Source organism: Ruditapes philippinarum, unplaced genomic scaffold, assembly GCF_026571515.1.
Source record: "Ruditapes philippinarum isolate M1 unplaced genomic scaffold, ASM2657151v2 ctg343_1_1_1_1, whole genome shotgun sequence".
Taxonomy (NCBI): domain Eukaryota; kingdom Metazoa; phylum Mollusca; class Bivalvia; order Venerida; family Veneridae; genus Ruditapes; species Ruditapes philippinarum.
In genome coordinates this window covers 86316-113457 of record NW_026861029.1, presented here as the reverse complement: position 1 = coordinate 113457, position 27142 = coordinate 86316, and the positions used below count along the sequence as shown (strand labels likewise).

Genomic DNA, 27142 nt, shown 5'->3' with positions numbered 1-27142 from the left:
GACCAGAATAAAAACCTTAACGAAGTAATAATTTTGATAACCTATTTTTTTGGAAGTCCCGGTGTTATTAGGAGTTAATAGTGACCACTAATGGGAGCTTCATGAATGTTGCTCTGTCTTACAGATCTCCTACCACTTTAAATACAAAGGAGTAAATTTGTTAATATAATAATGTGTTGGTGCAAATGCTATAACCATGAAATAGTTTAGGGATTTTTTGTTGGTACAAGACCTATGTTAACAGCATAAAAGACAGGCTATGCTGAAAGTAAAATCACCATACTATATATATTAATGGTGACATAATTTTAACAATTTGATTTTGAAATCTCTTAAATTTATGGTTCAAATTTTGAAACAGTTGAAATCAGTCACACATCTAAAAGGACAAATGAGCCGTGCCATGACAAAACCAACATAATGGGTTTGCGACCAGCATGGATCCAGATCAGCCTGCGCATCCGCGCAGTCTGATCAGGATCCATGCTGTTCGCTTACCAACTCTATAACAAGTAGAGAAACTGATAGCGAACAGCATGGATCCTGATCAGACTGCGCGGATGCGCAGGCTGCTCTGGATCCATGCTGGTCGCAAACCCATTATATTGGTTTTGTCATGACGCAGCTCAAATATTTTATTATATCTAACCAACACTGGTCCAAATTCATTCAATCTCAACAAGTAACTAGCTCCCGAGGCATTATGAACATTTGGGAACCAAATTAAAGTGCATTAATTTCATAATTTTCTTAAAAGCCTTTATGGCAAGGTCACAAGGGGCATATAATGTAAGTAGCGATTACAAAACAATCAAATTGCCGATTTTTTAACCGCTTTGATCAAGCCATTATTGAAACACGCATATTGTTGCTTGATCAGAGAAAATCATCGCCAACTATCATTTACATTTCCCATGGGGGACGCATGTGTTTTTGATGGGAACAATTTCAATCATGAGTTTTACGTGTCATACGTGCATGAGGAGAATTGTACCAAATTGTGATAAGACTTTCAAAGAGGAACAGAAAATTCTTTCGTAAAGGTATTCATGACAGTTATCAGTCAATGACTAGAAATAGAAAGTGCCAGAAAAAATTTCAAATGTATCTGTTTCAACTGACATAAAATGAAACGCGTATAGAATGTCCTTAAATGTCTGCAAACTCACTCACGCATAATTAGAAGAAAAAGTTTTTTCTTTTTCAAGTTTAAGATGAAAAAACAACACAAAAAGCATAGGAAAGAAATTATACATTTTTTAGTGAAAAACAGAATTAACTAATTATCACCACAATTAAAGCCAAGTCCATGCAAGCATGCAAATAATGATGTAAAATGGCCAGGAAGATTTACCAATTGTTGTTTTGATGGTATTTTTCTTCATCTAGACCCTTACCTAGTAGGTGGCAGCCATCAGATGGTGTACGGGCATATCTCTGTTTCAATGCTTTTAACCCTATGTTACTAGTATATTATTATCATGTGTACTCCAACACCAGAATAATTCGATATTTACTTCTTTTTTTTTTTTATCTTTTGTGGATGGTTTTAAAATATTTTAGTACTTTGTATCAAAAGAAAGCCAATCAACTTTTCTTTATAAATAATATAAATAAAGCTTGATTGAGGACCAATGTCATTCAGCCTAAAAACCCAACCAATTGTCAGTTCCACAAAGCAATACATTGAGGGTTACTTCTATTCAATATTAAAGATAATAATTTTATCATACTATTACTATTATCAGTATAATGAAATAGTAAATCACAGTGAATCAATTTATAATCACTTTAATTGAATTATAATTGACTTTAGATCAATATCATTACGTTTTTTTTCCCCTGGGCACTCTGTATGATTGTGTATTTGAATAATCATATTTTATAAATAAATGAGCCGCGTCACGACAAAACCAACATAATGGGTTTGCGACCAGCATGGATCCAGACCAGCCTGTGCATCCGCACAGTCTGATCAGGATCCATGCTGTTCGCTATCAGTATCTCTACTTGTTAGTTATAGAGTTGGTAAGCGAACAGCATGGATCCTGATCAGACTGCACGGATGCGCCGGCTGGTCTGGATCCATGCTGGTCGCAAACCCATTATGTTGGTTTTGTCTCGACGCAGCTCAAATGTTTTTTGGTCATGTCTGAATTACTATGGTTGGAGCTCACATGATATTTACAGGAAAATGGGAACTTGTATGTCACTTACCTTTTCCATTTTTTTCCAAATCATTTTATACAGATTCTATTTTTGTCATTGAAGACTCAACTTCTGTTTCCATAAATAACAATTATACAGATTTATTTTTTATCATTACTCAATATAATCATACTTTTTTCCCTCGCCAAATAAAATAAATACTTTGAATTTGTTTATAATAAAAAGAATAAAGGCTGTGAAATGCACAAAGAAATGGATTATTTTTTTTGTTAAACAGGTGAATGTAACATTTCTACTTTTATTTCTTCCCTTTAATACAACATAACTTTTTTATCTGTATTTTTCAATATTTTCTTCTTTTTTTTTTAACAATAAAATAACTTTTTTTTTAAAGTAATAATAACTGAAGCCAGAAGTAGAATCTCCAATTTCAACACAATATACCAGCAAAGACTATAATATTATTAGTAGAAGACTTTTTTCTTCTTTTACCTGTATCCCCTAAAGTATGAGTTTTAATATTTTCCACTTTTCGTTTCTTCTTTTTCACATGCGAACCGTAATTGTCCCGTGCACTCCAGCCAGGATATAATTGTAAATGTAAATCTTTCTCTTTTCTCGCCAAATCATAATATTTGGCTTGTTCTTCTTTATCTAATGAATGCCACTGAAACATTCACCAAAAAATGTATTCAAATAATAGAAATAAAATCTCCTCCCCCACCCCCTCTCATTTTTTTCTCTCCAAATTTTTCATAAAATCAAGATAACTGGGGGAAAAATATCAATGTCTCATCAAAAAAAATTAATTGTTACCAAAAATATGACTATACATAAAATATCATTCTGTATACTGTTTCCATAGAATAACTTTTCATATTTCTTTATGTTTAAAACTTATATTTCATAAATTAAAAATACTAATTTTAACAATTACAAATTTGTTTTAAAATGATTTTTTATATATATAATTATATATTATTTTGATCTTAGAATATTTTCATTTAATTATATTTTAGTTATATTATCAAATTAAATTCAAATGTGTATTGCTTTTATTTCTTTTTACGTTTTATCTGTAATTATCATCATTTATTTACTCAATTAAATCTTTAACATTTGGTTCTTATTAAAAATTTCAATAAAATACTATATCACAAACAATTTTAATTATTTATCCATAATTCTGTTTATAATTTTTATTTGAATATTCTTCTTTTTATACTTTTAACTTCACAACTGTAGAAAATAGGTAACTAGATACAAAAATAAATATATTGAATTTATTTTTCAAAAGTTAATAGTTCTTAAATATGTTTAGGCATATAAAAAGTTTGCAAAGATAAAAAAAAATAACAAAATTTAAGATAATTAATTTTCTATTTATGTTCAACACAAATATATAACAGTCATAATTCTTTTTTCAATTTTAATCCAATAATTTTCATGAATGTTTTAAACTAAGGTAACTGTTTAGTCATATTGTAAATCTTAGAAATTAAGAGTTAGATATTATTTCTTTATAAATCAAACTATTTGAAGTATCTCTTACTGAGGGTTTTTTTACGGCAGATTTCCCGTACTTACGTATTAACTTCTATATTGAATCAAACTGATCTTTATATACCATTTTCATTAATTTCTCATTTTTTTAGTCTAATTTCATCTCAATAAACAAATATGACAAAAAATGTAACAATACATTTAATAAACATGTCACGTAATGACATAATTGGACATTTTAATTTGTTCTGAATTTATTTACTCGCTTTAATTTCAAGATTCATCGGCACCTGTTAACAATAAACAAGTCTGTAAAACCATTTATTATGAAATTACAACTCTTACTATTTTCCTATAAACTTTTTTTCGTGTACTTTCATTTTTTTTGTTCAAATTAACAATCTATCATTTAAAAAATCTTTTTAGCTTTAACATCACGGACATCTATTGAATTATAATTGAAACCCTAGCAATCAATTAAGCAATTATTAAACATTTAGTTTTTTTGTTATCAAACATATCTTGACATCTACAGCCAATATTACAATATCCTAAAATATAAAAAAAAAATTCTTCGATGAAATTATTATATTTTTTTTTTACTTTATCATGTAATAGACATATAAAGAAGGAGTGGAACAATAAGTTACAGCCTCCTAAAGACTTGCCCCCGGGAATTTTAACACAGACTTATCTCATATTTGTTTTTTTCCATTTCCAATTTTTTTTTTTATCAGACTGATATATTAATTTGATTTTTTAGATGATAATGCTTACCTAACCTACTGATTAAATTCTGGCAAATTAAATTGGTGAATAAATCACATTAAATAAACAAATTGAAATTTCCTGCTTTTACAAGATATCATATTGATATTAAAATGATTTCTATACTGAAACAGGTCTTATTCATCTTTTGTTTAAGTCTTCTAAAGAGCTTCCAATAGAAATCTTTTAAAACGATTTTCATCTCACATTTATCATTCCTGTCTTTTGAATCCATTATGTTTAGCTCTTATTCAGATATTGTGAAATGTTAGTGCTTCACTTCTAATGAAATTAATTTGTTTTTAATAGGATCTTTTAAACATAGTCATATTAAAATTTCATTAACTCAAAAGTACCGAACTTATTATTATTATTATGATCATTGAGATTTTTCCCCCAAATTATGTAGAAATATAAAAGATCTGGTAAAGAGTGCAAGAGACAATCATCTTTGTGCTGAAAACGCACACTCTGCGGCCTTCCTGACGTCGAAAACAAAATCCATTTCCAAAATAGGAAAATATGCGCAGAGTGGAATATTTTCTTTTCTTGGGTTTTGGTTTTAGTATAAAACAAAGACAACATGGTGCAAGTTGGCAGATATTGGAGGCAGAGAGGAGTGGTTATAAGTATGATCCTTTTCTAGCTCCAATATCACGTATATATGCCACGGCATGCATGGTTCGCGACCCTGATATTTACCAAAGGCTGGATTGTCCATAAATCGATCATCAGGGCGCGTACCTTTCTCTCCGGGCATCGGGTCCTTCTTTCGTTTTTTCTTTTTAGCATGTACTGCATAATTATCTCGTGCACTCCAGCCAGGATACAGCTGGAGATGTAATTCTTTTTCTTTCCGCGCCATTTCATAATACTTAGCCTGCTCTGACCGATCTAAAGCGTGCCACTGAAATGAATTAAGGATTCTATGTGATGCCGTACATATTTTTAGCCAACTTATGCTTTACTGTCTTTTTTTTAGCCGTATTTCACAATCGCATTTGTCTGGTAATATTATCATCATTAGGATTTTGAAAGAAAAGTAGAAGAGAATAAAAATGGCAAAATATCTTTTATGTGTATTTCTCAATAGAACTTTCTTTTGATCAGCAATTATTCAATGCATTTATTTAAAAACCTTTCATACGGACTACAGGATATTTTTGTTCTACTGAATCAGAACATCAAAGATAATAAAAGAGCAATATTATGCAGTATAGATACATAGACTTTCTTGAAAATAAATACATATTCAAAGGCAGGCATCAAAGACGCCATTTGTTCAAAGGGCACATAGGAGGAAATCAAACTCTGGGGGGAGTAGCCACAATTCATTACACAAAAATATTCAAGTGCTCAATCAAAAGCTGAACAATTCTTTTATCTTCAAACATAATGTGGCGCTAATTATAACAGTAAAGTTTTCCGACAGTCTGGAATAAACGTTTTACATAGACATTAGGATAATTACAGCTTTGGGCCGGGTACCAAAAGAAGAGACTTTGAACTGGTGTTCCATTTATGTACGATGATGCAATAGCTGTTTTGTTATACAGGCATGAATAACTTTGTTCTGGTAAATCGTGTGTAGTCCACATCAGGCAATGATGACCAGTTAAATCACAATCTCATTTTCCTTCCTGAGATTTCTTCGCTATGTGTACGCTCTCACTCTTCATACTCTTATACAATTCTAGCATTTATTTAAAATCTAACAATAACGTTATCAATCATTTCCCAAATATTTGTTTTAATTCTTTAAAGAATTCCCTCACTATACTGAGTACATATTCTGGATATAAGCACCCCCAACCCATCCCTCTTACAAGGTAAAAAGAAATTCATTTTAAGCAATTTCAAGTTTTGATCCTTGTGTTATAAAATTATTTCAATAATTGATGTCACAAATTTAGTCACAAAGTTAACTTACCCGTCGGCCTAATATTTGATTTATTGCTGCAGATTCTTTTAGTGTACATTCTGCTACAACTTTTGCTCTTTGTTCTTTCATAAATAACATAAATGCGTTCAGGGGTTTCTTTATATGAGGCTTTTTCTTTTCAGGTACAGGACTTTGGTTCCCACTTCCTTCATTAAAACCATGTCTGAAACACAAAAATACAGATACATGTAACATGGTAACATTATCAAATTTTGTTTATGTTTGAAACACTGTTTTAACAATAATTATTGTGAGATTGGCAACTTCACAACTTTTGACAATTCAGCATAAGAAATGTGGACGTCTTAAACAATAGATGCCTGACAATATCAAACCATCAAGTCTAAAGAAAAATCAAATATAATTTTATACCAATTCTTACCCTCAAGATTTTATCATCTCAACTTCTTTTTCTATACCTGAGTGAGAGAAACTCAGGCAACATAAAGTGAACAATTTTTAATGTGAAACTAAGGCAAAATTTACATGAGCAACTCTGGCAAACATTATATGAGAGATCTGGGCAAGATTTACATAAGAAACCAAGGCAAAATTATTTACATAAGAAACCTAGGTACAATTTATATAAGAAACCAAGGCAAAATTATTTACATAAGAAACCTAGGCTCAATTTATATAAGAACCAAGGCAAAATTTACATAAGAAACCAAGACAAAATCATTTACATCAGAAACCAAGGCAAAATTTACATAAGAAATTCATACAATATCCCATTTTCAAGTTAAAGCTACTTCACACAAACAATTACACACATCACCTTTAACAAAGGACAAACAATTCCATCTAAGATATCTTCCCATTATAATATACCCTATAAACTAAGTAAAAAAAGAATGCAAATATATATGGGGAATATAACACTAATTTTATTGTGATACATAAAGTGAGTGTTTTATAATGGTAGATGCGTTGATTGTTAGAGGAATAAATCAGCAATAAATCTACATTTATTGACATTAATAGTCTCTTGATGCTGTAGACATTTGGGCATTAACTGTTTCATATCTACAGACAATTTTACAACAGTTCTCTCCATCTTCTGGCACACAATACAACACCACACACCATACAGACATATGGCACAAGATTTCTTCCCCTCATACTTTAACAACTGACAACAGGATGAATCAAACAAAAAAATCCATCAAAGGGAAGTAACTTCTAACATCTTACCTGACATTTCAAAGGGAGAGAAAAGAGAAGAAATAAAAGATTTTAAAAAATTATCAAAGATGGATTTTGTTCCCATAAATCAACTGAAAATACTGAGTGCCTTTATTCATTCTTCATTTCTTTTATCTTTGACTGAAGTTACTGCACAAGAGATTCAAACTTCTAAGAGACAATGATCAAAATCACTTAAAATCAGCATCATATAACTGCTTTCATTTCTTATTAACTATTTTTTTTAAAAATTAAAAACATATAAAACTTCTTTTCTTGGCAATAATCATGATTAGCAATTTCACTGTGTTACATGATTTAATTTTATTAACTTACAGGTGTATATTATCTGTTAATGCAATCATATTTCAAAAATATGTGTAAAAAACGAAAGTAAATTGTTTCCTTACCACGGGTAAAAAAATAATTAAAATATTTTTCTTAATTGGTTAATATTCTTCAGCAAGGTAAAACATAATTCATCAAATAAAAGAAAAAACTAATTAGAAAAGCGACATTTATAACGGGGTCAAGAAAATTAAAATATTTCTTATGATTAAAAAACACCCTGCTAATTGCTTTAATTTCTTAAATTAGCATGCAGAAGAAATAAATAAGTTTTAGACTGTCTATATAAAACATAGCATAAAATATTTATTACAATAAAAGAGAGAACATTCCTCAAAATTTTAATTATTCTTGTAACAAATGACATTCCAGTATACTTAAATTTCTCCCCTATATCACAGGAGCAGATTATTGTGAAGAAAAATCTGATGTTTTTCTTTTTACATTAGATTTATTAACTCTGAAACAATAAATACAGTCTGCGATACATTACATGTTGAAAAATAACGAAGTATTTTAACACCGAATAGAAGACAAATCGAACCCACAGAATCAAACCGTTGCTTATAAGAAATATGATTTACATGTGAAATTAACACTTAATATATCAACACATTATTTCTGGTCATGACAGTATTACTGTTATTTATTAGTGTCTAATTGCCGAGAATGGATAAAATATCTACTTTAAAGACACAAGAAAATTATCTGAGGGTGAATTATGATCTGTAAAGAGCCAAAAGAATCTTAAATGAACCTAAAGACTGTTTTTTGATACAAGTAATTTCCCATCACTTAGTATATGTAAAGGATTTTGATACTTGTAATTTCCACAGTCACTTAATTACCAAGGATTCTATGACAGTGAATCTATCATTAATGTTACTTTGTATAAATAACTTTTCTTTAGGGTAAATACAAGACTGTGTTCCATTTTGAAAAATACAGTGCTGAATTTTTTCTTTATTTTCCAAATATCAAGTAACATTTTAATTCTTGTATGCTTAAATATCATATTTAAAAAGCATTGTTTTTTTTTGTTCTCACTGAACTGAGATGCTACATTTATCTGATCTTGTTTAAGCACTTTATACAGACTTAAATCAATAATTCCTAACAGTATATCATGTTTTATTCGGTAATTATAAACAAATATAAATGACCATTGATTGAGTTAACTGAATATTCAATTTTACAAAAATGTAGTTGATAACTGTTTTGTCTTATTATTATTTTTTTGCATGGGTTCAAAATATACAGGGACTTATAGGTACCAGACTTAATTATGCCAAGTGTTTAAGCACTCATACACAGGATCTACATTTAAAGTCTCATCGGAAAGACTGATTAGTAATTTTAGTTGGCCAGTCCGGGAATTGAACCCACTTTGCCAAGATTACAAGCCTCGGGCTCTAAATGACTAAGCTATGCCGGCTGGCACAATCGGGTAGAACTAATGGTAATCTTTATTTTTAATCCATATTTAGCTTACCTGTGATTGTCTGAGACTCCTCCCTCCTGTTTTGGTCCCGCCCCTAAATGGCCATGTGACATACCCGGAGGTACACCATGGGGGAAAAATCCTGCTGGAAAGCGTGCAGATGAGTTAATAAATGAGGGTGGGTAATGTCCACCTAAGGCACCTGAGGAAATGGGATAACCTGGGGGTCTTTGCCTGGAAAAAAAAAGAGCATAATGTTTAATATTTTTCATCTCTGGAAAATGGCTCCATTTTTAAGTTATGCCAAAATGCCTTAATTAAGTCAAATTACAAACATTTAGAGTATCACGGAAAATCTCATCATAAAAAAAATCATAACAGAATGATACTTATACTATGAAAACAACCCCTAGAACATTTTAGATATATAAATTAAACATTAAACATGTGACATTGTTATGTGTGTTAGAAATAATGTATTATTGATACCCATCCAGTAAAATACTAGTAATCAATAAACTTCAATAAGTTATCTTTTACAAAATCAACAACAGGAGTTTGCATTTCTTCATGTCTTGTATTCCGTGTTTTTGAGATTGTCATTTTTATTTATCACATATGATAAATATTAAATACTATGCAATAATGATGTGCAAAGCCTTGACAATAACAGTTTTAAGGCATATTATGCTCAAACAATTTTTAAACAATTTTCTACCATTTAGAGAAAGTCAACAGAAAATAAGGATTCCAATTCCCCTAGTAATGAATCATTATTAGAGTTGTTATCAATCATTTTAAAAGTTCAATAAGTCAGGTTGTAAGCTTAAAATGACACCAGGGATGATTCCAAAACTAATTTGCGATGTGACGAAGGTGATAAGATCAAAGGGAAAAATTGTAAATTTTCCCTGAGATTCCACCAGAGGTTTGTTAACATTTTCAAATTATTTCAACATGGAAATATGATTTTTACGTATTTTTTTTTTTATCATTCTTATAAAATGAGTTTTTAGCTGTTGTTTGCATCATCATCATCATGTCAGGTTCAAATTTCGGCCATGTAAAACACATTAACAATGATATCGGAGATAATATTCAAAATTAAGTGTTAGAAGAATTCAAATATTATTGACAATTAACTCGAAAAATGAAAAACAATTGACTATTACACATATAAATACCTTACCAATCTGCTCTATGTATTCATTTACAAGCATTGTGTCAAGTCATTGAATTTTTATTGTATAATTTTGGTTAAAGCAGCAGTTCTTGTCCGTTTCAGGCGACAAAGTTATTATTCAATGAGTAACTATTTACATGAATCTGATTATATGACGATTAATTTACTGAAATTCTATTTTTCTTTATTTTTATTTTATTTTTTTGCCTCAAAGAACAAAAAAATATGATAATATTCCATTTGATATATACACTTCTTTAGCTGATACAAGAAATATTATTATATTTTGAATGTTTCAAGAAAAATAATATAATATATTTTTATATGCAGTATTGTGTAGTTGTGTAGTGGCAAACAAATTGTGGTCATCATCATTATCATCATCATCATACTTCGAAATGTTTCTGTCTAGTTTTATAATTCATACAACATGGAGGTAATTTGTAACAAGTGATATGGATGTCATGCCAGTGTCATTCAGATGCTTGCTTAATGTCATGTCTGAGTAGTGAAGAAGCTTGCTTTATGTCAAGTCAGAGTACACAAGATGCTTGATTATTCTGTAAGTGTCATCCTAGAACTAATTGTGAATCCATGTTCATACAAATGTTCACATTGAAACTACATTCTTACAGACATGAATGTCGAGTGTTGAAACTACATGTGAACTCTTTTAAATGTGAAGTCATTCATTTTACATTGAATTCTATTTTTCTTTCTTTTTTATTCTTGTATCTCTTCTTTTTTTTTTAAATACTGGACAAAAATCAAAACCCAAGTCAGCAGTTAACTGAAATTTTCAACCTCGCTGTACCTTGTTACCAGCAAGACGGGATCATACAAATGATGAATTCATTATAAATAGCTTACAATTATCTTAAAATAAAAATTCTTTCCTCTTTTTGTAACAACCAATCACGGAAATAAAAACAATTCCATTATTTTCGTGTCTATTTAAGAGGCTGCACTCAAAAAAAAGAAAAATGTGATAAAACTGATTGAGACGTTTTTATTTAAATTTTTGCTTCTAACGCAACATTGCAATCATTTTGATACAATAAAAAAAAATCACGAACATATCGCAATAATTGTAAAGCTTTCCTGCCTGGCCTCAATTGTGCACTCATCGAAAAAAAAAAAATCTGGTTGACACTTTTATGAGAATAACTATATTACACATAAAAATCTGTATCATGTTATAAAATGAAGTGTTTTTGTGGAGTGCCATTGTGTGATAACAAAACCAGTGTAATGAGCCAGGCATAACATCTTGCTGAAGTCAGGTAGCTATGAAATATCATTTCTACATGCATTGACCCAACATGATATTCACATATCTAGTATACTTTAAACTCCTCGTTTTATATTCAGTTATCTTACATCAAATTAACGCAAATATTTCAGGTTGAATCAGGTTCAACCGATGTTTACTTTAAATAAGTCTGCCGAGATGAACAACTTTATATGAACTGACAGTTTTAAATTTTTGTTTTTCTACCTATCCACTACTTTGATATAAAATATAGGGTATGTTTGATATGTATATAAAGTTGTCAGTACCCATGGGTCTGAGCCTTTAATATGGCCCCAATACAACACAGGCTCAAGGTGCTACAGGTCTATGATGTGAATATAACAATAATTCAAATAAGCTTAAATAATATTGTAGGTAAAATTTAAAATAATAAATTTTACTATGAATTTCATAACACATGTTTTTTCTCCTAATTGACTAAAATCTGAATCGTGATTCAATAAGGCAAATTGTTTGAGCATTTGTTGCCATTAACAACAGAGGTATGCCACCAGCATTTAGCCAGTCCATCGACCACATCGATGCAGATCTGACCAAACTATGTAAATAGGCTATATAAATTTTGTACCGTACTTCGACATTGAAAAACTTAAAAACTGCATTAAGTTTAAAATTTAAAGTCCCCACTGACTGTCACATTATAAGTAATATTCTGCCGGTTGATGACTATAAATCACGGTTGATGACTATAAATCATGAAAAATCTTACCAACTGACATCTGGGTATAATGATGGAGGGAACTGGCCTGCTGTAGTGTGGTATGGAAATGCATGACGGGGTAAACCTGAAAAATACAATATATACATTTTATTACCGCTTTGTTTACTTAATTCTGTCTGAAGAGGAATTATTTTATTAATATCACATCAAAGTCAAATATAAGCATCTGTGATAATGAGATATTAAACAATAAAAATACTATGCGCATGTACGATAATCTGTAAATTTCTTGTGGTGGTATAAATGTGAAGTTTATATCGTAAAAAAAATATAGAAGTATCAAAGCATTTGTACCAAGATCTTCAGTGTTACTTTAAATTGATTTATATCCGAGTTAGCAATTTCTATCAAGACAATACCATTCTAGTGTTCAGCATTGACCAGTTCAAAGATTTCACGAGGTTCGCAAATACGAGAATTGAAAGAGCAGAAAGCCGCTGAATTATAATTAGACTTTTATTTAAACAGTTCTATCGATTTCTATGATAGATGAATTAGAACGGATCAAATTTTTTCCGCTATCTTCATTTTAATTATTCATTCTTTACCATATATCGAGAATCTCTTCAAATAATAAATGGAAATATTCAGTATTTTGATATCCTTATTTTCTCCCGTCAATTAACTAGATTAAAATTAAGAGAATATGTTGACGGCATATTTCAAGTCCTTGTCAAGAACCTTGGTCCATTTAAGAAAATGATTAAACTTGGTAATCAGGCAGTAAAACATTCATGATAACAATGTTCAAAATCAAAATTTCTGAATTATTTTGTCATGAATCATGAAAATTTTATTATAGCTGAGCCGAGAAATTATAATTGCTTTCAATAACCTAAAGCCCTTTAATTCAACAGCAATACCAGGGGTCATCTCCAAACTATACTATCTTACAAGGATTGGGGTCATCTCAAAACTATCTTAACTAGTTCAGCACTGAGCAGTATCCGAAAGGTTGCCTCAAAGTACTTATAAGTACACTGAGCTACAATTTCGTCCAATTTTAAAGTCTGAATCTCTGATACAATACAGGTCATTACAAGTTTGAACTTCTGTTACTACTTTCAACTGCTGCAATTTAGCATGAATATAGATGCAATACTGAACATTACCAATTCAAATTGACAAATGTATTAATATTTCTGATTAAAAGAGATTAATAATTTCAAAATGTCTGTGTATTAAATACTATTATTCAACATGGTTGAAAATTCCTTGTTTCTGAAACTATTACGAGAGACTTGCAAAAACTAAATAATATACAGTTTCATTAATTAGACATAAAGATCTAGCATGTCTGATGAAAGCATTACCCTAATAACACACTGATAATTTACAGCTGTTTATGACGGGAAAAAAACCCCTTAAATCAGGATCCTTTCACTACTTGCATAATTATCATTGTTCTCACTTTTACAATTTGCTAAAAACAAATAATTATCGGAGAAATTCCAGTATCCTCCCAAAAAACTAAAAGAAAAAAAAAAATTCCTAGAATTATATATATATATATATTTTGGCATAAGAATATTTACATTGTCAATGATTTTGCAGAAGTGACCTAGGTTTGTACATTACCTGTTTTGGGATCTATAGTGACTGGGGGTATACCCATGTGTGCTGGAGGGGGTGACGTAAACGGAGGTTCATTGTTGTACCCCATCATGACACCAAGTGGAGACTGCAACATTGGCACTTTGTTCCCCTGAAAATATAGAAAAACGATGATTACTAGAAGAGCAACATTATCAGATAACTATTATCTTTGCCATTTCAGGTACCCTATTCCGGGTACGTTCAGGCCACACGTGCACATCGGCAAACATGCTGCGGACATACTGATAAATCAAAACAGGTGTGCACTCGACACTTATCATTGTAATCAGCCATGGTGCATTGTAACTGATAAGTAAACATTAACAGCTATTGACACCCACAAAATAAATAGGCAATATCTATGTACATATGAATATAATACATTCATTTATAGAAAAACAAGATTACAAAGAAATAAAATCGTAGACAGGTTACGGCAAGAACTTGAAAAGAATGTATATTGTCTGTTGTTTGTATTGCGTTATATATACATATCTATTATATTTTATACATACATATTTTTTTTTTCATTTGCAACTAAAATTAATCGGGAAATACTCTCATAAAACACTTAAATTAATAAAATGACTAGTGTCATTTATTATAATAAATCATTTAAATTTTAAACTGAGCAGGTAAATACAAAAATTTTGTTAAATGTAAAGTCTCAGGTGTTATTTGAAGCCACTGCTGTCAAAGAAATGACCACAAATATCTTATAAATAAAATTTCCCAGAAACAATCCATCATTCTTACACAAAATAAATAACTTGTGATCTGTAATACTTGAACATTTAACACTATTCAGGTGCATGTGATATTTTTTAGCGTTATATTTTTTTTTGCTTTTCCTGTTTGGAAGGGTGTCTGGTGTTTATTGGGTGTTTTTTTTTTGCTTGTTTTTGTAAGAATTTTTTTTAATAAAATCTTCATCACATAATTTCTGTCAACATAATTTATTTGCCTTCATCAGTTTTACAAAAATGCAGTAGTATCAAATCACAGGGGTAGTAATTCTGTAAATTAAAATAACATAAGGGCCATAAATCTGGCTAAAGAACAACAACAACAAAACAACAACATACTAATTATTACTGCATTGAACAACTGCATGATCAGAATTGATCAATTATATAAAACTTCATGTAAGATATATGCATTAAGACATTACTGTAACTAATATTAAACATTTTATCAGCAAACCTATTGATGATGTAGCAAAATTTGTTTAACAATTTGATTGTTGAACGAGCAGATAATGTACTCACAAAAATGAGATAAATAAAGATAATTTATGATAAGCCATTCTTCAAGGAGATATTTTGACACCTGATTACACATATTTTATTATCTGTGGGAATTTCTTAATTTATGTACTTGAACACAATTCAGTGATAAATACATGTCAATGTCATCAGTCAACAGTCAAGCTGATCCGCATGTCCGTCTGTTCCTGTGCACTTAAAAATACAAACATTTGTCAAATTGTGTCAACTTAAATGATATTCAAATTTGTCTACAAGGTGAAATTACTTCAATAAAGACTTGCTGTGTTTTAAAATGTTCAATATTTAATTAATATTAAATTAATTAAAAAATATTAATAAATATCTAAATAATAATTAACTTATTAAACTAGGATATATATATAAATCTATAAATATAATAGTTGATCTATTTAGAGGCAGCATTTTCATAGCCCAGATATATATTTCTATACGAGACTTTGCTAGATTACAAATAAAATAGCACATAAATGTAAATACTGGTAATACACAGTAATGGACATGAGAAAAAACCAGCAACAGACTTTCTTATATTCTTTACACACTTCCCTGACACATAAATTATATTTTGTTTTTGGCAGTACATAAATTAAACAGACGGGTGGCAATTCACGGCGGTAGATCACACAGTGTCCTATAACTTCGACGTATGATACCATCAATGTTACAGTCACGTAATTAAACCCCTATTATCATTATTGTCTTTTTAAGGTATCGCCAAAAACGATCATTTTAAACACGCAATTACGGGATCATGTATTGGGGAGTAACGATCTTATCAAAAGGTTCTATTCATTTTTAAATGCATTCAGCAGATACAGTTATGTATATCGTTCTAAAATACGAAAATCAACAATGGTAAAAGATACCGCAAAACTATACCTCTTTATCTCCGTAGGACTTTTATAGATCAGAAAAAATATCCTAAACAAGGTCAAAAGTCGTGACAGTGCGATGCCTTCGGGATAAATCAAATTTACAACAATTAAGGATATTATATGAAAGGAGGTCCTAACAAAAGTTGATCAATTTAAAATCATCACATTGTTGCTTGAAATAATGGGCAATAATTCAATCTATCACAGCACAAACCATTCTGCTAGAAGGGGTTTGTTAAAACAAATTTAATTGTTCTTAATTGAACTTGTAAGCTCGGCAAAAATTATTTTCTGTATATAAATGGCGTTGACTTGCATTAAAAAAACCCACAGTACACACACACTTTAAAAAAAAACTTCAATCTAAAGATCTTGTGATTGAAATGCCCTTTTGCATAGAACTTTCAAAATATTCTTTTGTAAGAATATGTCTAAATAAATCAATGTACAATTCTAACCATATTTGCTCATCAATCGAAACATGTAAGCAAAAATTAAGTCATATCTTGTTTAAAACTATAAACATTGATAAACACAGATTCCACTCTCATTCATCAATTCTTGATAAAGTTCCATTAATTTGCTTAATGTTTCAAATTAAATGCTAACAATTCATATTTATCTAGCCATGCATCATTTAGAAAGATAAAAAACACAACAACTTTTTTTTAGTTTGAATTTGATTTCAATATGCCAGTATAATAAATATGAAATGTACTGAAACCTTCTGTTATGTTTTCTTCTCAGGTAACATTTTAATTCTGCACTCAATCCTTATTAAATTCTGGCAATAAAAAGAGGGTCAATTCACCTGATTTGGTTACCTGTATACTCATCAGAGGATTTGAAATAGCTTTTTGACAGTTTAATTACAATATAAAACAGTGCAAACACGATGCTGAGACCTGCCAGGGGTGCCCTGTGAAACATTCTTTAAGTAATTCTTGATGCATCATTTAATCTAAATGGTAGATAGGTATAATAGGCGAAACTATAACACCCCTTGACATGCACTCCAAGAAAAATACGTAATTCAAGTACTAGGAGATTGCACTAGGTTGCTTTTCACAAAATTTCACTGAAATGTTGATTTAAACTTAAAATTGAAATGGTCCTCCATTTACTAATATTCACATTTTTTTTTTACAGTTTAAGATAAGCATTAATCATGAAAAGGTTTAAGATATTGATGTGAGGTGTCAGACTCAAAGAGCATGACAAAAATGAAACTTGCCTGGCACTTAGCCTAGGCCTTGCCGTGGGGAGTTCAGATCTTACCTCTAAGCTCCTCACCCTGGCTGACCCTGTGCCTGTCTTACCTATAGTTTTTATACAGGTAATTAATTAATTTCCCCTCAGCATGGCCAATCTGTTACAAGTGTTGAGAATTATTCGATAGAACAACAAGCAGATAAAGAGATTACCAGCGAGAAGCTACACTACCTATAAAATTGGACTGCTCCACTGTGACACACGTCTATCAAATTTAACCTGCACAGGGGTACACACTAAATCTAATACACTTTACTACACTTCACTGTTCAGTTAAGATTTTTTGTGAAGATAGAATTTTAAAACCCTGGCGAAGTAGATTTAACTTCAGGCAAGTATTTTAAAAATAGAATTTAACATTAGATATAAGAAAGTTTAATAGGAAAAAAAAAGAAAAAACATTTTTGAATTATCTGTATATAATGTGTAGATTGTAAAAAAAACTCCCATTATAAAATAATGGTCTGGTCAAGTTGCAGCAGAAAAGGTTATTTCTTGCATTCCAGTTGCATTTGATGATCTATTCACACAAACATGTGATATAATAAAAATCGGGAATCATCGAGTGGCTTAGACACTGATAATGTTACATGTAATGACACCTCGTACAATTCCCAATGAAACTAAAAACTGACATATTTTTACTGGCAATTATGCTTAATGACATTCCTATACATTGTTGTCAAATTGTTAATGGTCAGGGACAGGGACTCTACAATGGTGGCATAAAAGATGCTCTTTCAAAAATGCAAATGTAAAACATTTTTGATAAATATGACATTATATTTGCTGACAGGTGACACTGGGTAATATCCCCTTAATGTTTCATACAAGTTCTCTAGGGAAAGTGGACCACTATCCTAGAATGGTTTTAATTTTCAAATTGAATAACCAGTCCTCGACTAGTGCCGGTAAACTATATCAAATTTACAACAGTAGTCGCATTAATTTGATAATGCCACAACAAAACCTGTCATAATTAATGCTCAGTACCATTACACTAATAAGTCGCTTTAAACACACAGAAAAAGTTTGCGAAAAAAAGAACGCCAATATCCTAAATGTTTCTATAATATGGTTAATGGATGTGCTTCTAAAAATCAGATTTTTTTTCCTGATAATTTTATTTCAACAATGATGTAGATATCATTTCTAAAAAAATCTGCCGTTGGACTTTCAATATCAGACAAAAATTGCAAAGTACTTAAAATAACATCAGTTTAGAAAATATAGACTCTTTTCAGGGTACAATAGTATGTCAAAATTCTAAAATAAATCTATGTTTTTCCCTGATCAAGTAAAAATTGTTGGCACCATCTTACCGGAGACAAGTATTATTGTACAGTTGTAATGGCTATAGTTTTATTAAGCAAAATCAACAAATTTGTTAATAAATTCTTTTGACTTTATAAAAGTGTCATAATCCACTTAATGTCACTTGTGACATTATTTTATGGAGAAAAAAGCAGAACCATATGTGCAGGTTTTTCTACAGTAAATTGTCACCTTAATTTGATTCTCATTTTTATCTTCAAAATGTCTAATTTTTGTGAGAGTGTGTCGCCAACAAGTTTATGACAAAAACACTCCCGTAAATATCTTATAGATCATCTCAGTTTGTTAAGTATCATAATTTCTACATTATTTCTTTTATTTTGTCATTTTTATTTTATAATTATATTAGTTTTTAAACCATTTACTCTACAATGTTTGTGTACTCTTTCATCCCCTAAATTAGAGTATCTCAAAGTCTTGTATTTACCGTTAATATTCTGATCAGTGCCAAACTTTGCATTAACATGACATCTGACAACCGAAGCCCTTCAGAGAAATTAATTACTGATCCCTTGACTTCCTAATAGCAAAATTAATGACCGCTCCCTGCAGTCAAGTCTCTTTAAGAGGCAATAGCCTATCAGGTCTAACGGTTCATTAACCCAAGAAGATAATTCAATAAACAATAGTGATAAACTTCAATTATAGTTATAAAACGGTTAGATATTTTGTGTTCTCTATTCCACCAAAGACGGGACAATCTAGATAATTATTCTTACCAAACAAACCAAAAAGGTTAAACACAGAAGCTACGTCTTATTAACCATAGCTTAATTAAACAATATGAAAACATCATTGTTGACGTACAAAATGGTCATAACTTAATTACCCCTATTATTGCCAACAAGTGGGCTTACAATACATACCTTGATTTTTTGAATGTCAGAAACATGAATTTATTTTAGGACCGAAGATAATTGCAAAGGTCTGCAACTTGATTTTACATACTGTATTATAACTGGAGTCATATAATCATAGCAGTTTATATGAATAACATTAATTACAGCAATTCCACAACTACTTTTACAATAGCCCAAAGCAGAACTAAAACTAAACTTTACTGAAACTAAGTTGAAAGAAATAAACTAAACCTTTCTAAAACCAAGTTGAAGGAAACAAATCAAAGCAAAACTAACACTAGCCTGACCAAAACCAACTTAAAGAAAACTAGCAGAAGCAGGAAGGTCGAAGACAATGGCACAATATGAACAAATCATAAAAAAAAAACACAATTTACAGGAATTATAAAAAAAAATATAAGGCTTTAACAAAAATTAAAGGCTTTATGAAACAAAACAAAACTTAAAGGCATAAGGAAACGAAACTTAAAGGCATAAGGATTCAAATCTTAAAGGCTTACAGAAACAAAAGAACATAGTGGCATTATGAAACCAAACTATTGTTATAGGCATAAGGGAACAAAACAAAACAAAGAAATAATGAAATAAAACAACTTTAAGGCATTATGCAATGATACTACAAAATTTGAAGGCATTACAAACTGGAAAAAAAAACACACACACTTTAATGGAAATGGAATGAAACAAAACATCCTAAAAGCAAATAAATAAAGTGAAACAATTTGAAAGGCAATAAAACCAAACAAAATTACTTGAGACAATGGGACCAACACTACAAGTCAACTTAAAAGTGGTTGGAAAAAAAACTTGAAATTCAATGAAACAAAACAAATCAATGTTCCAGCAAAACAAAACAACCTGGAAAAATTAATTCTGAAAGTAAACAACAGTATGAGGCAGGGAAACAAAACAAGAAAGACTTTTGAAAGTAAGTAATCATAAATGTAACTTAGAATATGTAGCCGGGATATAAATTATAACCAAATGAAAATTTAACATTACATGATATAATGCTATATTAGACAGATAGCATTGAATTTAGAGGGCAAGTCAAACAAGATTGCATTTGAGAAAAATGCTATGCCACCGCATTAATACAACACTAAATAGTAGTGTAGGAACAGATTTTCTTTGTTTCTATACAATTTTGAAGATTGTCATAATGCATAGATCCCTGACCTATCTAATTCTTATTATCAGATTAGTTAAATCTGTTGTTAACTCAATAAAAGATCAGAGTAGGAATATATCAATGCACTTGAGTCTAGTGAATTTGGTGTTGAAGGTCATATTTCACACAGCCTAAATTTCATGACTACATCAAAGGACAACATAGTAAGACACTTTGTCAAAATCTAGGTCAGCTGAAATCAAAGTTCACTTAACATCTTAATCTGTACACATGGTTCAAATTTCATAGCTGTACATCAAAGGACAAGAAAGTAGGTCACATCATCAAAATCTAGTTCACCTGATATCAAAGTTCAATTTTACAACTAAAACTGTGCACATGGTCAAAATTTCATTGCTGTACATCAAAGGACAAGAAAGTAGGTCACTGTCCCCTTGGGCAAGGCAAAATTTTGGACCCAAGGGTTTAATTCAAAACAATCTTGATACAGGTCCACCAAACAACATTTCAAGTCAAATATCTAAGCTGTAGCTTTCTCCTATTCAGAAAAGATTTGTTTTATTTTCTGTTTTTACTATGTGAACATAATGAGAATCACTGCCCCTGGGCAGGGCTAATTTTAACACTAGGGGCATAATTAAAACAACTTTAGTAGAGAACCCATAGAATATATTATAGAGCAAACATCAAAGCTCTATGCCTTGTACCTTCAGACAAAAATATTTCTTTTTTTTTTACTATATGTACATAGTGAAAATCAATGACTCCTGGGGGTGGGGCCAATTTTGACCCCAGGGCTATAATGTGTACAATCTTGCTACAGGTTCACTACATAATGTTTCATGCAAAATATCTTAACTCTAGCCTTTGTAAATTTAGAGAAGATGATTTTTTAAGTTTTTACTATATACATATAAGGAAAACCTATGGCCCATGGGGCGGGTCTTATTTTGACACAAGAGGCAAAATTTGAACAACTTTGGTAGAGTACCTATAGATGATATCATTTAACAAATATTCAAGCTCTAAGCCTTGTACCTTCAGACAATAAGATTTTTTTATTTTTTACTATAATTATGTATATATTGAAAATCAATGACCCCGGGGCAGGGGCAATTTTGACCCCAGGGCTATAATTTGAACAATCTTGCTAGAAGTTCACTTCACAATGTTTCATGCAAAATATCTAACCTCTAGCATTTGCTAGAAGAAATTATTTTACTATAAAGTTTTTACTATATACATATAAGGAAAACCAATGACCCCGGGGCAGGGCCGATTTTGACCCCAGGGCTATAATTTGAACAATCTGAGTAGAGGTCTACCAGACAATGCCTTATGCAAAATATCTAAGCTCACAGCCTTTTGGGTCTTTACAAGAAGGTATTTTAAGTTTTTACTATATGTACATATAGTGAAAATCAATTACCCCTGGGGCGGGGCCGATTTTGACCCCAGGGCTATAATTTGAACAATCTTGGTAAGGGTCTATCAGACAATGCCTTATGCAAAATATCTAAGCTCTAGGCCTTTTGGGTCTTTACAAGAAGTTATTCTAAGTTTTTACTATATGTACATATAGTGAAAATCAATGACCCCCGGGGCGGGGCCGATTTTGACCCCAGGGTTAAAATTTGATTAATCTTGGTAGACGTCTACCAGACAATGCCTTATGCAAAATATCTAAGCTCTAGGCCTTTTGGGTCTTTACAAGAAGGTATTTTAAGTTTTTACTATATGTACATATAGTGAAATCAATGACCCCCGGGCGGGGCCGATTTTGACCCCAGGGTTATAATTTGAACAATCTCGGTAGAGGTCTACCAGACAATGCCTTATGCAAAATATCTAAGCTCTAGGCCTTTTGGGTCTTTACAAGAAGATTTTTTAAATTTGTTCTTATAATTCCTTTTGGTTGCCATGGCAACCAGATTTCTGCATGGAATGAAATTCTTTGAACAACTTTGGAAGCCCTTCACCCAAGGATCAATCCTGCCAAGTTTGGTTGAAATTGGACAAGTGGTTTTTCACAAGAAGATTTTTTAAGTTCACTATATAATCTATATAACACACACACACACAAACAAACACACACACAGGTGAATCGCTATATGCCACCGCATCGCAGATGCTGCGGTGGCATAATAAAAGCAGCATTACGTCAATTTAGCCATTTTCTCAGACGCCATTAAAATAACAAATCGGCTACTGTCAAATTGCCATTTATAAAATATTTCAAACAGAATTTTTAAGATGTGTTTATAATAATTATTTTCACATAAATACATTATATCCTTCATTAATTAAAACTGATATTTCTATAAATGTACTGTTAATTAACTTCTTTATCAAATTATCTAATTTATTCTATGATTTTCTTTCCTTTCTTAAATATTTAATTTATGAATTTTCTTAGTTAATGTTGGAATAATTCTGTAAATGTTTTAATTTTTGTTATTTTCAAATTTAAAAATGTTTCATTTAAAAAAACAAAAAATATTAATACATAATTCACATAAGTGTAGCACATAGATATTCCTTTGATTTTTAAGTTTAACATCAAAGAATTTTATTTTTTCCTTACAGAAAAAAAACAACAACATGTTTTTCATATTTTTACGAGCTCTTTTTCAGACAGACAGATTCTTCTAACCCCCAAAAAGAATGCTTCCAATTATAATCATTATCATTTTTATTATTATTATGATTAATCATTATTGTGTAACATTTTACTAGATTAGAATGTTTTCTTTTTCTCTTTCACTTTTTTCTTTGTATGGGCAACATACATATCTTCTACATGTTATTACATTGAAGTCTCCCACTGCGCCACAATGAATTGTAAAAAGGCCAGCGACACCTGTCTTTATCATATGATGCTCTATATAAAACCCTTTTTTATAAATTTTAGAAAAACTGAAAAGAATTAAATTTTTGATAAAATCAATAAATCTAATAATAATTATACCAATCTGGTATCATTTTTTAATTAGGAACACATTATTAACTCATTAAAAGCCAATTAAAAGCCAATATAATTATTCTTTCTAATTGGCATGAAACAATGCCGCAATTAAAATATCTCTACAGACTTGCATGTATAAAATAATACTCTTTAGAATACATTTTATATTATTCAAAATTCAAAATCAATAAAATTCAATTTCGTTAAAATATTCATATAAAATATGTAAAATAATAAATGCTTTTAGCAACAAAAACAAACTTTACTTTGAATTATTTTAACTATATACGTGTACATAAATAGTGCATAACATGGTTGTCTAATTTTTTCCGAACAATCGTTACTTATGTAAAAATTACATACTTTGACATCACTACAGATTAACAAAGCAGTTTTTATAAATTAATGAATTTTTAAACGGTGCTAAATGTGGACAGAAATGTTTTGATAGGGTTTCTGTAACACAAAAGTTCCTGTCCGAAAAGTTGAATATTGATTGGTATAAGAAATTAATAATGTGATGAATTTCCTTGGAAATTTGAGAGAATGTTCAGAACCTACTAAAACGTTCGAAACTTACTAAATGTTCATGTAATGCTGCACTGCAACCTAACAGACATGTCTCTGGCCATATACACACTGGCATTTTGGTACGAATCCACAGAAATTCTCTATCACGTTCAACAGTTACTGGCGCAGAACTACACCCCGAGCGACAACCCGTAGCGGCCGCTTCACATTCCTTACAGCCCGCGACTCCCGCGGACGTCTTCGTTAACGAATCCCACATGATTAAAGGAAATTGTCACAGAGTTGTTGTTCATAATGACTTCATGTTGGGTAATGCCGTAAAATAATCACAAACCTTGTTATCTTTTTATTTTGCAACTAATTATCACTTATGTATACAATTATCGGTAAATGCGTAGAAACACCAGAAAAAACGGTCAAAATGGTGATAAATGATTACAGTCCATTCAATATTACATAACTTCAGAAGACACGTTGTAGAGAATCTTTTTTCTTGAAGACAAGTTAATAACGTACCTACATGATTCGATTAACCCTACACAAAATACCTGAGGCAGGTAGGGAAAGGTAAACTAATTAATACTAATAATTGTCCACTGTCACATATAACGGATCCTGTCCGTCAAACTGTTACCACACTAATTGATTCTTAATCTTATGTGATTGATTCTTTTTCACGTGAAAACATCAGAAGCTCAATGCTGCTCACAATTGTAGCAGTTCAGTTTTATATCTATATAGGCTATAATAATTTTATTCCAATACTGAACTCTGATTGGCTAATTCAAGTAATCCAATTCAAAAATATTGTAATATGGCATTAATAATATATCCAAGAATTATGAAAATGAGATAATACTGTATGTCCGTTCACAACCGAGATTTGTCCACAACTGAAGATTTTCTGGGACAATTTGTCTTGTCCCAGAGTAAAATGAAAGTACTATACAATCCATTCATAAATACTAGGCAGATGGGGCTACACAGAGGTGTTAGTTAAACATTATACATCAGAAACTACCAGTATTCACGGCTGGCTTGTTTGAAAACTAGCTGTAATCTAACAGCTAACTGATCAGTGATTATAGGAATGCAAAAATGAGCCACAAGTGGTAGCTTAAGAAGTGGCGGTATTCCTGATTCTATTATCACCCATTTAATAACAAAGTTGGCCGACCCTGTATAGTGGTGTCTGCCCTTCTCATATATCATGTCAGATTTAACACGGTGACACTTGACAGATTGATGGCTCACACACACAAAACTACTGTACTGGCAGCCGACTAAACAATAACGGAACTAACACATTCGCTGAATCCTTCATCTTCGGGGCAGCCCTATTACTGTTAGGGGAGATAGCTACAGGATACTGATTGGTTAATGGGCGAGGGGAAATGGGGCCAAATAGTTAGAGTTAGAGAAAAAAGCCTGGCATGTGCTATCATTCCAATACATTGTGACATGTATTGAGACTGGATTATAAATTAAGTCTTACTATCTCTGATTCATTTCCCTTGTAAAACATAAATCCCTATATTTGTTTGGGTTTTTTTTCTTAGTCAGTTGGAAGGAAGATTTCTTGCAATTGTCAGTCTGGTAGTTACTTTACCTTACTGTATATTTTGTTACTTTGGAACAATTAAAACGATCTCCACAGTAGGATGCTCATATTTTTATCAACAATATGATTTATTTTCTTCAGTTAATATAACTGCTTATCACATGTAATTAATTACTTAATGTTTTTGATTAAATCCTTAAAATAAGTAGGATTTCCAAAAATAAATTATTTCTGTGTATCAAATATGCACATTTCCTGTTTGCAACATGCTGTTTTACTATTTGTAAACAATATATCATTAAATACATCATATTTTCCCGCTTTTTTTATCTTTTCTTTTAATATTGCTCTTTGTTTGATCCTGTATGAATCTAAAAACAGAGTGTCTGCTGAGATAATTACAAAGCATTTATTCGAAACACCATAAATAATCAGTGATAAATATCATATGTTTTTATACAAAGTTTTTATAAAACATATTAAAATTAATTATTGATAATATTTCAACCGGTTTTTTATTTAACTAAAGCATCTTTATATTCTCCAACAACACATCATTAGTTATCAATTTCAATTTGATTCAAAACACACTTGTCTTTTCTAGGAAAAAACTGAATTAAATGCAATATATCAAAATTGAAGAAAGAGTTGAAGTTTCCATGCTGAAAATTCCGAAGCTCAGGTGAGTTTGCTCAATAGTATATTATCACCAATGAATGATACCTAGCAGATTTATTATACCAAATCTTGTCAAGTTTTACACAAAAGATTTTAGAAACGAATCAAATATCAACATTTCAAACTGATTAGCGTCTGTTCAAAGAAATTTCTTCCTTTTTATATAAACTTAGATTTTGCCGTACATTAGAAATAACTAGTTTTAATAAGCAGCCATAAAAATACTTGAACAAAACTCGTTGTATACATTAAACAGACATTATATAGTGTCTACTAATTAATAATTTCTGATTTATATTGATATGATGCGCAGTTATAACGTATAACAACATTTTATGTAAATTGCGTTAAAATTATGATTGAGTCTGGTAATAACAAAATGGGGGAAATGATTTAGGGAAAATGGGCACCATCTGTTAGCAAGCTCAACTATCTATGGGAGACAGAATATTTCTATAGAAATAAGAAATCAT

At 30.7% G+C, this 27142-nt stretch overlaps 1 protein-coding gene across 9 annotated transcripts in view; it reads right to left on the bottom strand.

Moving 5' to 3' along the window:
• Positions 1 to 27142, bottom strand: part of LOC132714295 (protein pangolin, isoforms A/H/I/S-like) — a 71152-nt gene that overhangs the window by 7666 nt on the left and 36344 nt on the right. For 4 of the 9 annotated variants that reach the window (XM_060697125.1, XM_060697128.1, XM_060697131.1 and 1 more), the window contains 5 exons: positions 14154 to 14280; positions 12564 to 12639; positions 9408 to 9590; positions 6371 to 6545; positions 5143 to 5347 (listed from right to left, as the gene is read on the bottom strand). In XM_060697125.1, coding sequence (XP_060553108.1) covers positions 5143 to 5347; positions 6371 to 6545; positions 9408 to 9590; positions 12564 to 12639; positions 14154 to 14280 — 766 coding nt within the window. Of the gene's footprint in view, positions 1 to 2661; positions 2837 to 5142; positions 5348 to 6370; positions 6546 to 9407; positions 9591 to 12563; positions 12640 to 14153; positions 14281 to 24479; positions 25430 to 27142 lie in introns of those variants that run through there. The other 5 variants (XM_060697127.1, XM_060697133.1, XM_060697126.1 and 2 more) reach the window with 3 other exon arrangements.